The sequence below is a fragment of the Pipistrellus hanaki genome (genome assembly GCF_964339955.1).
Source record: "Pipistrellus hanaki genome assembly, chromosome: 16".
Classification (NCBI taxonomy): Eukaryota; Metazoa; Chordata; class Mammalia; order Chiroptera; family Vespertilionidae; genus Pipistrellus; species Pipistrellus hanaki.
In genome coordinates, this window is record NC_140518.1 from 10222066 (window position 1) to 10236952 (window position 14887).

Consider the following 14887-nt stretch of genomic DNA (forward strand, 5'->3'; position numbering starts at 1 on the left):
CAGGGCACTGAGCAGCAGCTGGGAGAGAGAGACCTGGGCTCCAGTTCCCATCTCTGCCTCTTCACCAGCTGGATTTCAAACAATTCCCTTGCCCGCCGAATCCTTTCCTCGCCTAAAATAAATGGGGATGGAATAACAAGCGGGACAGTGCTGTTTTTAGAAGCATGGGCACTGGATTCAAATGATCTGGTTCCCAATCCCACATTGTCTCCTTCTATGTCTTTGGGGTAAACGTATTCAGGCTTTCTGTCCTTCCCTCAGGAGCACAGTGGGATTCATCACATTTCTCTCATTGAGTTGTTTTAATATTTAAATGATATTTTATGCAAACATTATCTGATGTTTACCAAGTTGGGATAGGAGTTTGTCGTAAGGTTACAGATAGATATAATTGTAGCTATTATAACTGCCCTTGGAGTAGTCGACTTTTCATCCATACATTGGGGATTCGTGTCATTTGTGAAAATGTTTTGTAAATTGCAAAGCACCATCAGAATGTTGGGATGGTTGCTTCCATTTCTCCAAAAAGCCCAAGAGCTCTTACAGGTGTGGCACTATTAATAGCTGAGAGGCAGCAGAAGATAAGAAATTTCTTCTTCTAGTCAAGGAGCACCCACAACGTCAGATTGTCTTCCATTGGTCACCTGATTTCCTCTCTGAAACCCACCCTTCCAAGGTAGCTTTCCAGACTCATTCAAGAAAAGGATGACTCCTTCACCAAACCTCCACCACACTCTTCATTCTGAACGTCTTTCCATGGGCCCACTGTCTATTCATCCAAGAAAAGAATCCAAGCCTGGTGGCTTGAGGACAGGGACTCTATTGACATCATTATGTGTTAAGGCTCCTCTTAAAGGCAAGGATGAAGCAATCAACATAATACCCTCAATTTCCATCTCTCCTTTCCCTCAGCCCCCCATAGTGAACAGAACCTCAAACTGCTGGGAATACTTATTTATTTGGTCTATAAACACCAAGATCTGCAAAAAACAAAAAAACAAAAACAACTTCTAAACACAGGATAAGAAAACTTGAACATTAACATTCTTCTTCAATTTTGTGAAGCTCTGCAGTACGGAAAATATACAAACTTCAAACAGCTGCAAAAATAGTGTCTTTGGGAGAAAATAGAGTTTCTACATCGATACAAGAAAAATAGGCATTTTTCTAATCCAACCCAGTCCTGGGGCAGGTGGAGGGTATAGAGTTCCCACCTGCCACCTGGAGGCATGCCAGCTCTTCCTTCCTCCCCCTACCCACCTGGGGCTGGGCAGGTTGAGCTGCTGCTTAAGACAATCTTAGTCAGGATGAGAGTGAGATGAAAATGCCACTTGGGAAAAACACTAAGGTCCCCTCTCTGCCAGCAGCTGGATTGGTCAAGTGTTATTGCCCGTGAGGGCTGCTTTGGTCAGCTCTTCCAATGAGAGGGAGGCATGGGATGGAGGCTGAGAAGTGGGTATCTATCTCTTCCCATCTCCTCTTCTATGTCTGTGGAGAGGGGAGGAAATCTGTGGTGTCCCCTCTACCCTGCTCATGGCCAGCTTGCTCCATAACAAGGACAAGGGTCCCAAATACAGTCCTTTGGACTCACACCCAAGGGCAGGGGGCCCAGTCCCTCTGGGTGAGTTTTCCACCGAGTAAGAGAGGTGGCAAGAACACAGGTATGATCTGCGAGCTGCCTGGCTGCTAGTGGAGAAGGCAGGTCCCCTCCCCCTAGGAGGGACAGCGTCCACCAGAAAGAGGACCCGGGGCTTTGACACAATAAATGAAAGTGCTCGAAGGCCGAGAGGGAAGGGCTCCTTTATCCCCCACCTCAGGGGAGCTAGGGAGGGGCCTGCCACCAAGGCACTGGTCTCCATGGTAAAGGGGGGTGCGGGTGGGGGGGCCCTCAGACCACCAGGGAGCTGTGGAAAAGCACGGGCTCTTCTGATGGCGGGGTGTGCTGCCATGGCTCGAATGGCAGCGAGGAGGCCTTGGAGGCCTCTGGATCCTTCCGAGGCGGGGGCCTGGGGCTGGCAGGAGGGAGAGGGGACCCTGGGCTTGAGGGGCAGTTTCGGAAAATGAAGCCCATGCTGGGGAAGAGGGGCTTCATCAGGCTGACAGGGCAGAAGGCCGAGCCGGTCGGGTTGAAATGGACTTTGTTCTTGTCGGGACAGGAAGTCAGGAAGGCCACATCAGGACCTGGAGACCTGGAGGATGGAGAAAGAAACACACAGATATACACATGTGTACACACACACACACACATGCACATTCAGAGCAAAAAAGAAACCACCAGCATCCAGGGAATAGAGAAGCTGGGTCTCTGTTAAAACAGGATGGCAACTTGACCAAAAAATAGAAAGGGTACTGAGCAACAACCAGTCTTCTGAGTCCAGAGTCTGCTACACAATCTGGCCTCTTCCCTTAAATTCGCCCAGAGGACTCAGGGTTCTGGAGAGAAACCAGGCAACAGTGATGCGAGAAACACCCCAGTTGGCTCTGGTTTTCTCCTGAACTCCTGCTCTGGGTTATATATGTACCCCCTGCGACTACCCTGGGCCGGCCTCTCCCTTACCCGAGATGCAAATGGAGTCCTCAAGGCCACAAACCCTGTCCCAGCTAAATGTCCACTCATACACCGTGACCAAACTTCCTGACTGCCATGGACACCACAACGGCCATGGTGAATCTGCCTTGATGAATATTAAAACTGGTGGGGGGTGGGATTGTGAAATGAGTTCTTAGGGTGCCTATCACAGGGGGTTGGCTGTGTGAGCATGTGGAAGGGTCAGCTCTCAATTATCTCCGCTAATGGGAGAATGGCTTCTGATTGTCCAATCAGGTTTGGGAATATTCCACAGTCCTTACTTGCAAAGATGGGAAATTTTTGTCAGAACATTCTTGACACTTGAACCTGCAGGGTAAAGACTTGACTCAGAAGCACCTAGAATGCTTCAGTAGGGACGAGACACTTCTCATCTCTGCCTGAAGAGAACTACTAATATATCCCCTCTCTCTCTGATTATGGTCTAGCAAATTCTCACACCTTCCCCAGGGATGGGAAAAAATAGCAGAAACAAAGGGTTTAGTTTCAGAGCTCTTTCCTTTCCAGCTCCCGCTGTGCTTGTGGCTGGCATGTGGGCAGAGAGGAGGTTTCTATGGAGATAATGATAAGCAAAAATTTGGTGCTCAGAGTAGGTAATGTCAACAAGTTTGATCATGGAAAATCTGCAGTACAATAATCTAAAGTTGACAGCACCTCTAGGAGGAGAAAGAGTCCAAGATAGAAGTAGGGCTGTCCTATCCGGTGGGACAGCACAGGGCTAGGTCCCTATCCCTGCCCCTCCTGCTAATGTACTCACGTGGCCTCTTCAAACACACGCACTCTCTCACAGCCTTCCGGAGGCTCCCGTTTGAAGACATAGCTGTGATTGGGCCGAGGGGAGGAGGCAAATGCGAGGACTGGAGATGGGCTGCCGTCTTCAAGGAAGGCCGGGTGGCCTGGAGGGGAGGCTGCAAAAAGAGCAAGGCCGAGTCTGGTGGAGCTGAAGGAAAGATCTCCACCGCCCTCTGCCCAGGCCCTGGTGTGAAGGGAAGGGGCTGAAGACACAGTGAGGTGGGGGCAAAGGTCATGGTAATCCAGGCTGTTTTTCTATACTCTACCTTAAAAGATCTTTGCGGCAGCTTACAAAAATACGTATCTTGTTACACAGGATAAAAACAATGCAGTTGAATTGACAGAAAAGTCAGGTCTAATACCAACTGTATATTCCAGGAGATGAACCGTGACTGGGACGCCAAGCCTCAGACTTAAAGAAATCCTAATTTCTGTCTCTCTGCCTTCTTCCAAGACTGCACTGCCCTGCCTGCCAACAGACCATAGCTTCTTCCTCTCCACAGCCTTAAAAATCTATCCCTTCTTCCAGGAAGAGCTCTTGTACTGACTCAGAGAAGCAATCTTTACTCAACCCCACTCGTGGGATAAAATTCCTCCTGCTTTTCACACAGCGAATGTACTTTGCCTAGTTTGCAAATATTGACTTTATCTGTATTTATCTCACATTTATTCCTTATTACTCTGTACTCTGTTTACCTCTGTGTGTTGTTAGGTCCTGCCCTTGGCCAGCCTACCTCATGGGGTTGCTGTGGGAATCAAATGAGGAGATGCAGGCAATGGTGCTTTATAAAGTAAGGATCATTGCTATCAGGAGGAAGGACTGGTATCTTGACCTGTTCGTGATGCGGTCAGGGCACAGCAGAAAGTAGAGATTTGGAGTCAGAAGAGTTTGGGTTTCCATCTGGGTCAAACCAGGGCATTTACAACCTCCTTGAGACTTGCTGCTGGTAATGAGTACAGTGGGCACCTGAACAGACTCGAGGGCTTTCAAGCCAAATATGGGAATGGAAGGAGTGCTTCTTTGGATTCCAGTGAGGATTAAGTAAAAGTATAGGTGCAGGGACTTTATGTAAATTACAAATCAGAATCAATATCAAGAGCCATTGTTGTGACTAGTATAGTGTATGGAATAAAGATGACTTACAAAGATATACTGCTTACCTTTGTCATTGGGGATGGATGCCAGCTCCTCGACAGCACCCCGATGTTCCTCACGGCCGGTCTGGCCAGAAGGCTGGGGGGATGCCAGGGGCATGGAAGGAGAGCTGGAGAGGATGCCAGGCTCCAGGAGCAAGAGGGGGAGGTCACAGCTGCCACTCTGCGGGGGAGCTGGGGCGCGGTGCCCATCAGGAATATCGAGGATCTGCCAGGGAGAGGGTGGGTGATGACTCTTCAGGACTACAGAGCTGGGGGGACCCTTGGGGTCCTCCCTTTGCCCTTGTTTCCATCCTCCATTTGTAACACACAGCAACAGCAGGACGCCATTTCCTCAAGTCACCGATTTCCCGACTCCTCCAGCCCCATCTAAGGGAAAACCCCTATTTCTCCCCCAGCATTTCGTTCTTTTCCCTGGTGGCACTTGCAGCCCAGTTATAACTGCCTATTGATCTGAAGGTTTTCTCAATGTGTCACCCCTCTCGGGCTGTAAGCCTCATGAGGGCAGGAACCTTCTCTGTGCCAGCCACCAGGACACCATAACCGCTGTGGGCCACTACAGGGCAAATATGCAAAACGTCATCAAGCACTAAACACCCCTGTTCCCTTTCACATTCAGTGGCACTTTGTACCCACAGCTTACCAAATTGTGCGCATGTGATGGGTATAAAATTCTACATAGGTGCCAACTTAAAATCAACAAGCGAGTAACTTAAAATCAAGCAACAAGTAAATTGTAAACTGAGGAGTGTGCCCACTAGAATGATATTAATACTGCCCAACTGGCATTCCCCAATTGTACTGTGTCAGTCTAAAAATGTGCCTGAGACTTCAGGAAAGGCAGCAAATAATTCTGCCTGGGAGTGGGTTGGGAAGAAGGCCACACGGGGGCACTGGGCAGGAAGATGAGTATCTGTCATCAGGTAGAGACGGGGGGGAGGGGAGTGGTAACGCAGGCAATGGGTGGCTCTCACTGAGCACAGGGGTGACGGCAGCGGTGCCAAGTATGCGGGAAGTGAGCTGGTGCTTGGCTGGAGAACAACGTCTCGCTCACTCCTCCCGCTGGGACCTTCCTCTCTGCCAGCTCCTGCTCCTCCTCTGTCGGCCTGCCACCACAAAGCCTTCCCCAGTTACACCCACGCAGCTCTGCTGGCCTGTGGTTAAGTCCATTTGAGTCTGATCAACTCAATTTGTGTTCCTTCCACAGGCTGGTGTCTGCATGTTACTCTGCTGTGCGGCCACAGCCTGTGAGCCCCGAACAGCAAGAGTCCCAGCCCCGGCGTCTGGACTCAGCAAGCCGCCACCTGTCAGTGCATCCGGGATGCAGCCTCACTCACCCGCAGCAGCTCCTCTTCCCCCTGCTCCTTCACAAACACCTCCTCCAGCTCCTGGTTGAGCCCCTCCAGGCTCCTGTGCAGGCAGGGACTGAGTCGAAGGACGGGGGACCCTGAGGGGAAGCTGGGAGGGGACACCTGAGGAGGAAGCACAGGGAGCACTCACTGAAACCCACCAAGCCCAATAGTTATCAGCTCTGGCAGGGGGTAATGGTCATGTCTACACAGCAAAACCCAGTGAGCAAAGGAGGACCTGGGCACAGTTACTTGTCGAGGTAGGTCCAGTTAGTGGGGTTTTCTCCAGAAGTTAGCACTCTGAGAGGTCTGGGGTACGCTTTTAACGGCTGCAGGAGCATCATGGCCTCAGTTGTACGGGGATGAAGGTGGAGGGGAGAGAAATTCAGACCAGTAGGAAGCTCTTCCAATGTCATTCATCAAGTCCAAGTTTGCGCTAAAGCTTTACCTGGGCCCCCACGGGGGCCACAGGACATGTGGTGTGGTAGGGCTCAGGGGCTGCTCAACCCGAGAGGTTCTGCCCACATGGTGGGGGGAGTATGCATGGAGGACGACAAAGAGGAAAGAGTGTGTGTATGTGTGGGGGGTGACAAACCCTCAGTGTTCCCCGCACAGCATGGTCTCCTTGGAGTGGGGAGCCCCGTTCCTTCTCTTTCCCACTGCGGCTCAGCTTTGTCCTCTGCAGCTGTTGCTTCAACTTGGTAATCTGGGGGCCCGGAGAGAGGGGGAGGGAAGGCAGGTGAGGCAAAGCAGAAGTGCACTGGGTCCCATCCCCAGCGGTGGCTCCCGCCAGAGGCCCATGGAAATGCCTAAAAGGGAGATGGCAGTTCATCTTCCATCTCGAACCACCTCCATGGTGTTCAAAACTCTGATGATGGGTGATTGGCAAGCTGGGAACCTTGTCAACTGGATTATTTGATATTTTCAATTACTATATATTGCATAGATGGATCAGTTTCCAAAAAAATTTAAAAGTACACAACACTCAAACCGTTTTTTGTCTTTCACAGATTCCGAAGGCATGGAATACTGCTCTATTAATAGAAATGGGAAATGATGTTTTTTAATTCACTCCCCAAAGTACATTCACAGCTATCTCAAAGGCCCCGGGACCAGGAAGGATGGAAGGATTTCCCCCCACTTTGGAGCAGACTGCACTGAGCGAGGCGCAAGCTCTCCAGAGGGAATATCAGATTTTGTCCCGCCCTCCATTTCCTGTAACAATTATGGATCATCATCAACAATTCTGAGTATTACCCCCGTCACATTTGGGATTCTATACCTACTGGCCTCAGCTGGCAAGTGCTCAGAAACCGAGCTATTTAAATACGGGCCTAGATTAAATGGAATTCAGAGGGTAGATGTGCTGCCCACAGCCACGCAGGATGACTGCTGCCAAAAAGAAAGTGCTTTCAGATTTGCTATTGGGGATCATTCAACCATGGCTCCATGCTTAGTGTAAATAACTTGCTTACTCTGATAATTACAAACGTTAAATACTTTGCATTTTCCACTAGCCTTAAACACTTCATATTTTTTCTGTTTTTGCAATCAAGAAGGCAGAAGTGACTCCGCCACCAAAGAGTCAAGGGTGACCCTGGCAAGCTGGGCCGTTTAGGGGTGGCCCCGCGGCATGGCGGACACAACTGGGTTGGGAGCCCTGGGATTGCAGTCTATGGCTTTCTCTAGTCAGCCTCGATGACTGGAATCCTCCTGAGAGAAAGGGAGGCCAGGAAAAGTCCTTGGAAACAATAACTACTTTTTTCTTTTTTTAAACTGAGGCTGGATGAATAGTAAGTACTACATGGCGTTGGGGCTTTTCAGGAAGGCACTCCCTATCTTCCTCCAGCCTCTGCACCGCTTATCTGGATCCAACCTCAAAGCACAGGGAGAACAATGGTGGCTCCCACCCTCTGCCCGGCTGCCGAAGGGCAGAGCAGCCACTGGCCAAGCCCCTGCTGGCAGGAGGGTCCTGGCTCCAGAGGCCTGGCCACCAGGCGGCTGGGAGGCAGCTGCAAAGGTGTCATCTCACGAGGAAAAGGCCAGGTGAAGGCAAGTGAGACAGGAAGTGAGAGTCTGCCTTGGAGCAGGTGCACCCACGGTGCTGGGGGCGGACAAGCGGCAGCTACTCCGGCCAGGAAGTCAGAGGGGAGTTACCTCTTTGCGGTGGTCTGTGCTGCCCCAGGACGCCGAGCGCTTGTGCGTGCAGGAGCTGCTCCGCTCTCCGTCAGGCTCTTGCCATGACAGGGGCGTCTGCAGGGAGAAATGGAGCAGCTTCTCAGGTGGGTTCAGGGGAAGCAGACACAGTCTCCTGGACAGAGGCAGTGGCCTCTGCTCTCTCATCTGCTCCACCACCTCAGCACTGTCAGCCTGTTATTCTTCCAGGCTTCTCCCCGAGACTCCCTCTTTCCCCATCACCTTCCTCCTGAAGAGCAGCAAGGCTGGCCTGCTCTCTCTTCTCTATAACTTTTACACGTGGCTGACAGGCCCAGCTGTCGGTGCTCCCCAATAGTGAGCTCAAGCATTGTCCCCCCAAAGAGCAGGGGCGCAGAGACCCACTGGCACCCTCTCTTCTCGTACCCTCCGTGTGCCCAGCACAGGCCCCAGTTCCTGGGAACCTAATGAAAGCAAGTTATTAGACAGGAAGCATTAATTGGAAAAGCAGAAAAAAGGTCAACAGAGACCCCCCCCTCCCTGACAGAAGCAGATGTCTGTGCGGCGCGGTGCCTCGGGCTTGTGCCGTGAGTGTCCCCTGCACACAGCAAGTGCTAGGAGCCCTCCTGAATACCCAGGGACGGGGCATTTTCAGGAAGGAGGGAGCCAGAATTCTGAATTCAGCCCTGACTCCTGACCGCTCTTGGCTTTGTCACAGCTCCTTCTCCTGGGCCCTGCGTGCTCCTCGTGAGAACAGGGCTGTCAGTCTGCTGGCTCCCTCTCTGCTGCACAGAAGACAGAGCTGGCCCAAGTTGGAGGCAGGGGGAGTGTGTAGACCCACTTCCTGAGCCCCAAGCTGAGGGAGGAAGCTGTTGGCTCTTAGCACTCGGCAGGAGGATAAGATCCCTCCCCACAACCAACATCCCTATTTCCATTCCAAGGGAGGGGCCCAAGGGGGAATGCGCCAGTGGAACCAGTTCCTCTCTAAGTTCTTTGCATGAGCTGCCAAAACCATGAGGGCCTGGGAACCGTCTCCTACAACAGATCTGCTGACCTCCCCGGAGAGGTTGCAGCAAACAGAAGGGGGAGGAAGAGAGAGAGAAACCCAACAACTCAACACCCAACAGCTGCTAAGAAGAGCTCAGCAGGGACAGTCTGAGCAGGGCTGTGGGAGCAGCCTGCCCTGTGACAGCTGCCGGGGAGGGGCCCCGGGCAGGGGCTCCTGGGTTCTACCTTCTCCCAGCTGCCCACCCATCAGAACCCTGGCTGGGCAGAAACAACAGCCAGGGTGAGACAACTGCCTACTTCCCTTCCCTGAGGCTGGCACCGCGGGGAGGCTCTCAGATCCATCCCCCCAGGCCCCTCCTTCAGGAAAAAGGCAGGCAGCACATCCTTCTGGCCCAGACCCCAAAGCCCTAGAGGTGAAGCTGGCTGACAGTCGATGGAAAGCAAGCAGCTGTCTATTCCCAAATGCCTACATCTCTCTAAACCAGAGCTGGCAGACAGAACCTCAGAAATGGCTGCTGCATAGATTGAAACGTGAGGAGGAAGTCCGCTTCTCCCTCAGCCCCTGGGCTCAGCGGGTGCACGAACTCTCCTCCATCCGGGGCTCCAAAGACAACCCCATAGGTGCCTGGCTCTGCTAATCCAAGTGCTGAGTCTCGCACCAGCCTGTTGTCCCTGGGAAGGTGGCGGAAGCTATGGAGGAGGGATGAGAGGGGAAGGTGAGGAGCCCCCTTCCCCTCCTCCAGGAAGACACTGCATTCGGTGGGTGGTGAGAGGTGGAAACAGCCACATCCAGGCTGCCACCGGTTCCACTAGCATCTCTGGCAAACTCTTCAACTGCCTTCTTTCTTCTGCAACATGTGAGGGGGTGGAAGGAGAGATGTGGGCTCGCGCTGGAGTTGAGAAAGGATGTGAAAATTCATGACAGCTAGGATCATCTCCTCTCTCAATCTGCTTCACTTCCCTGCACTCCGCTCTGCAATGTCTTCCAGCAGCTGCTGCCTGCTCTGTGTAAACTGTGCTACCAAGGCCATCGCTTGACCTCAACACCCCACCCCGGCAGTGGCTATAACCATCTCACCCTCCATCCTATGGGCTCTCCTCTCCATATTTGGTTCTGTTCTGCCCAGGAAGACCAACCCCAGCTCCTTTTTCTTATCCATGCATTCGACAAATGGCTACTCACTGCAAACTGTGCCAGGCAGCGTTCCGGGTGCTGGGGACACTATGATGCACGAAAATCCTCCGCCCCCTCGAGTTTATGTTCTGGTTGGGGGCACAGTCTCAACAATGACACGTACTAAAGAGAAAAGTGCACCAAAAAAAGGGGCAGGGGATACTGGGATGTGGGTGGGATGATGGGGAGATCGACATATTAAATGTCCAGAAGTCTTCAATGAAAAGGTAATGTCTGGAGAAAAACATGAAGGAGATAAGGGAGTGAGCCAGTAAGAGGGACCTAGGCGGAGGGAATAGCAAGTGCAAAGGCCCTGAAGCAGGAGCAAGCCTGATGTGTTGAGGATGAAGAGGAAGTCAGTGAGGCTGGAGCAGAGTGAGCCAGGGGCACAGCAGGAGGAGGTCAATAGATGTGATAGGCCCTAGCTGGTTTGGCTTAATGGATAGAGCATCGGCCTGCAGAGTGAAGGGTCCCAGGTTCAATACCGGTTAAGGGTAAATGCCCAGGTTGCCAAATCGGTCTCCAGTAGAGGGCATGCAGGAGGCAACCAATCAATGATTCTCTCTCATCATTGATGTTTCTATCTATCTCTCTCCCATCCTCTCTGTAAAAAATCAATAAAATATATTTTAAAAAATAAAAATAAAGAAAAGAAAAAAAATAGATGTGACAGATTGAAAAATGATCCCCCAAAATATCAGGTCCCAATCCCTGGAACCTGTCAATGTTACTTTAGGTAGTCAAGTTTTTGCAGATATGATTAAGTTAAGGTGGAAATATTATCTTGGGTTATCCAGGTGGGCCTTAAATGCCATTACAAGTGTCCTTATGAGAGGCAGTGGGAGATTAGGCACACACAGAAGAAAAGACGATGTGACATGGAGGAAGAAATTGGAGTGATGTGGCCACGAGCCAAAACATGCTGGCAGCCACCAGAAGCTGGAGGATGCAAGGAACGGATCTCCCAGAGAGCCTCTAGAGAAGGCGTAGCCCTGCCAGCACCTTGATCTTGGCCCAGTGAGATGGACTTTGGACTTCTGGCCTCCAGAATCGTGAGAGAATAAGTTCTTGTTGTTTTAAGTCACTAAATTTGAAGTAATTTGTTACAGCAGCTATACACAGGTTATGCTGTGTTTGAAGCTGTTTACATGCTGGCCTTGAGAGTTCTCTTGGCAGGTATGTGCACAAGTGTGGTCTTTGGTGCCTCGGACTGAACTGGGAGCATCAAGAGTGGGGGCCATGGCCTGCCCCTTATTCTCAGTGCCCCTGGGTGGACAAGCCCCCCTTCCCCTGGGTCTCACCACAGAGGTCTCCTTGGAGCAGAGAAGTCACAGTTATTGAAGGCTACCCTTCAAAGAGCAGCGCTCTATGGCACAACAGGAGCCGAGCCGTGCTGCGTGACAGCACTGCGAGCAGTCGTTCCAGATGACCCTCTGGAAGCAGGGTGGAGCTTGAGCTCAGCAGGCCAAAGTCATGTTGGGCAAAGGGACTCACACACTGGAACAGATCTGTTTGAACACCCCGGCCCAGGGGAGCAGCTGAAGGAAAAGCAGGGCTCTTTACCAGCCGTGAGTGGCATCAGCCAACTGTGCAGATGATGCTCGGATTATGCAAAACGGAATGTGGCTTAGAGCAAGGAAGCCTGGTCTGGGGTCCTGGGATCCCAGAGCACCATGTGGAAGGATGACTGGGCATGGGGACAGAGGAGAGATTTCCAAGGAGCAGCCTGACAGAACGAGGCAGGGGCCCAATGGAGCGGAAAACCCTCCCAACTAGTCTGCTCCTCTGTCCCCAGCTGCACTAGCTGTGTTGTCTCCAGTGGCGCTGGCAGAGCCCAGCTGGGTCCTAGGAACATAACCCAGCATACCTGTGTGGAGGCCCAGGACAGCATGGTGCCTGGCTTGGTACAGATGGTCAGTAATTACGTGCTGAAATGAAATCCAGCAGGGAATTGGCCTCCTGGGACTCTGGCCAGACAGAGACAGGAAAGACTCCGAGGGGGGTCTGCCGGCCAGATCTGAGGACTCTGGCTGCAGGTGGCCAAGGCCACCATCTCTGGCCCTACAGTGACTATGCAACGCTCACATTTTCCATCATGAACCCATCTTCCGACGTTCTGTGCTGTTGTCACACCATATGCTGAACAACTGGTCCTGCTCACCATTTTGGGAAATAGGCGCTGTGCCCAGGCGTCCACACCCACCAAGGCAGGCCCGTGACGGGCAATCTGAATTGCGTGTCATCACTAAATGCTAAGGCACTGGCTTGGGAAAAGGAGGAAGACATGACACAGGTAGGGCAAGTCACAGAAAGGGAAGTCCTCCCAAACAAAGATGCCACCCCTGCCTCCTGCCTTCAAGACACTGCATGAAGTTTGTCAAGGACTTAAGCCATCGTATTCCTAAAGGGTAAGTCAGGCCTAAGAAACAAGTCTGTCATGGAGGCTTCCCCACCTGTATGAACAGAAGAGGGGGTGGTGGGTGGAGGGAGGCAGAGCAGGTATCCAGGATGAGAACACCAGCAGGGGAATTTTGCTCAAACAGCCATGCCAGCTGTGGTGAGACCACTTCCTCCCTCCAGAAGGGTGCGAGAAGACTCCAGTGCTTTGCACAGCAAGAAGAGAGAAGGGTGACCGCAACCGGCATGTGGTGCCACCACCGCCCTGGCCCAGGTCCAGCCGCTGGGAGAGGCCACTTGGCAGCCAGCTCTAGTTTACCAGCTGAGTTGGGGGGGAGAGTGGTCCGGAGAGGGGAGCACATATTCAGATTGATTTGGAGAATCCTGACAAGTCCTCCAGGTGAGGGTGACTGCACAGAAGCCCTTCTCCTCCCCGCTGGCTGGCCACTCTGCGTCCAGCTCCCGCTGCACCTGAGCACTTCCTTAATCTCACCAAGCTGGTCTCTGGGAAACTTGGTCATCCCTCTCCCACTGCTCCTTCTGCCTCGGAACGTGCAGCATCTCCAGAGCACTCCTTCCCCGATCACCACATTCAGACCTCCTCTCCCTCTCAGAACCACCAACTTCCCAAAGGGGATCTGTCCACTTCTCCCTCCTCTGCCTCAAGCAGCTGGGTAACTCAGCTCTCCCTGTCAGCCTATACATGGTCCGGAGACTACCTGTGCCTGCCTAAGAGCTGCAAACACAGCTCAGCCCGGGGGTGGAGAGGGGGGGGGACTGGGGCTGTTGCCAACCTGCCATATTCGACAATGGAGAGCTTTTCACTCCTTCTCTGCCTGGGAGGAAGCCTTGAGGATGCAGCATGACTGGCTATCTGAATAGCCCGGCAAGTGTTCTGTGCTTGCTGCCCAGCCTGAAACTTGCCTGGAACGGGCAGGGCTCCGGCTTGCTCTATGGGGTTCAAAAAAGGGTGTTGCACAATGGTTCCCTGCCTTCACCCCAGGAATGCCAGGGCTGACGTGGTCTCCAAACACACACTCTGGCTGCTGGGTCTGGGTGCGGGGAGGAGTGGGGGGTTGGGGGTGGTGAGAGGGGCAGATGGTGGTGGGAATAAGTGAAGGCCAGTCAGATAGAGTGGATACTATATTGGTGTGGCTGGAAGAGAAAGGGCAGAATGTGGGGTAGGGGTGGGAATAGGCCCCCTCAAGCTCAGAAAAGGGTAAGATAGGGAACTATTTTTTTTTTTAATTCCCGTTTTTTAACAGTTTGAAAGCTTTCAAAGACTTTGATAGATCCCATCTCCCTACCTTTCCCCTTACTCCCTAGTATCTCCCCAATAAAACTCATCTCCAGTCCCTCTGGGTGATACACCCGTGCTCAGTAGGGAGATGCCAGGAGAGCCTCAGGTCAGCATGGTGTACGACCAGTGTGGGAGGTGGCTTGTGCCAGGCCAGGGACTCAAGCAGGGATTTGAATGGTGCCCAAAACCTAGAAGCAGAAAATTCCCAGAAGGCCAGCAATGACAGATGGGCAGAGTGCATACTTGGTTTGGATGCCTGCGTTGATCAGAACTCTCCCACCTCCTGACTGCAGCCACAATATTGACAGGTTGCTAAGAGTTCCTCGAGGGCTGGAGCCCATCCCAGGGAAAGAGGAAAGCTGCACAGCTCGGCCTTGCCAGACCCACGGAGGCGCATCGCTGACCTCTGTCTTGCTGTGGCAGGAAGCCCAGACTTGTTATATAAAAGAGCTGGCCTGCAGTTGGAGCCTGAGCAGCAGCACGGTCCAGGCCTCTAAATCCGGCGGGGGAACATCGGAGTCCAGCCCTGCCTGGAGCTGACAGAGAGAACGCCATGTGAGGAGTGGGATGGAGGGTTCCTAGAAGGCGGCAGCAGGAAACGATAGAGACAGGCTACGTGGCAGCCTGCCGTGGGACAACGAGGGATGCAATCGTGAGCTTAAACACGTGGAGTAACCTCAAGTCCGCTCCTCCAAGAAGCTCTCCTTGACTACTTACATCATTTGGGTTACACACTGCTCTCTGCGGAGAAAGGGGTGTTGCTCCAGGTCGGTGACGTGGAAGCACAGCCCATCCTACTTGCCCTTTTCTGAGGGTACAGGGTAGTTCCCAGGGCTCCCAGGAGGTAGACCTGCTCTGTCTGCTCTGTCTGCCACCTGGAGCGTGTTCTCCCTTCACTTTCTGTTCACAGATCTAAAGAGCGCCGTCGACTTCAATGGCTGTAAATGCTTGTAGGGTCGCGGAAGGGTATT

General features: G+C 52.5%; 1 protein-coding gene across 1 annotated transcript in view; it reads right to left on the minus strand.

The window, feature by feature from the left end:
• Positions 1-939: 939 nt before the first annotated feature.
• The window catches only part of FAM117A (family with sequence similarity 117 member A), a 39233-nt gene continuing 25285 nt past the window's right edge, over positions 940-14887 (minus strand). The window contains exons 3-8 of the mRNA XM_084863544.1: positions 8041-8136; positions 6479-6589; positions 5872-6006; positions 4541-4742; positions 3345-3495; positions 940-2189 (exon numbers count right to left, since the gene is read on the minus strand). Of these exons, the coding sequence (XP_084719670.1) occupies positions 1889-2189; positions 3345-3495; positions 4541-4742; positions 5872-6006; positions 6479-6589; positions 8041-8136 (996 nt within the window). The 3' untranslated portion in view covers positions 940-1888. The remainder of the gene's footprint in view (positions 2190-3344; positions 3496-4540; positions 4743-5871; positions 6007-6478; positions 6590-8040; positions 8137-14887) is intronic.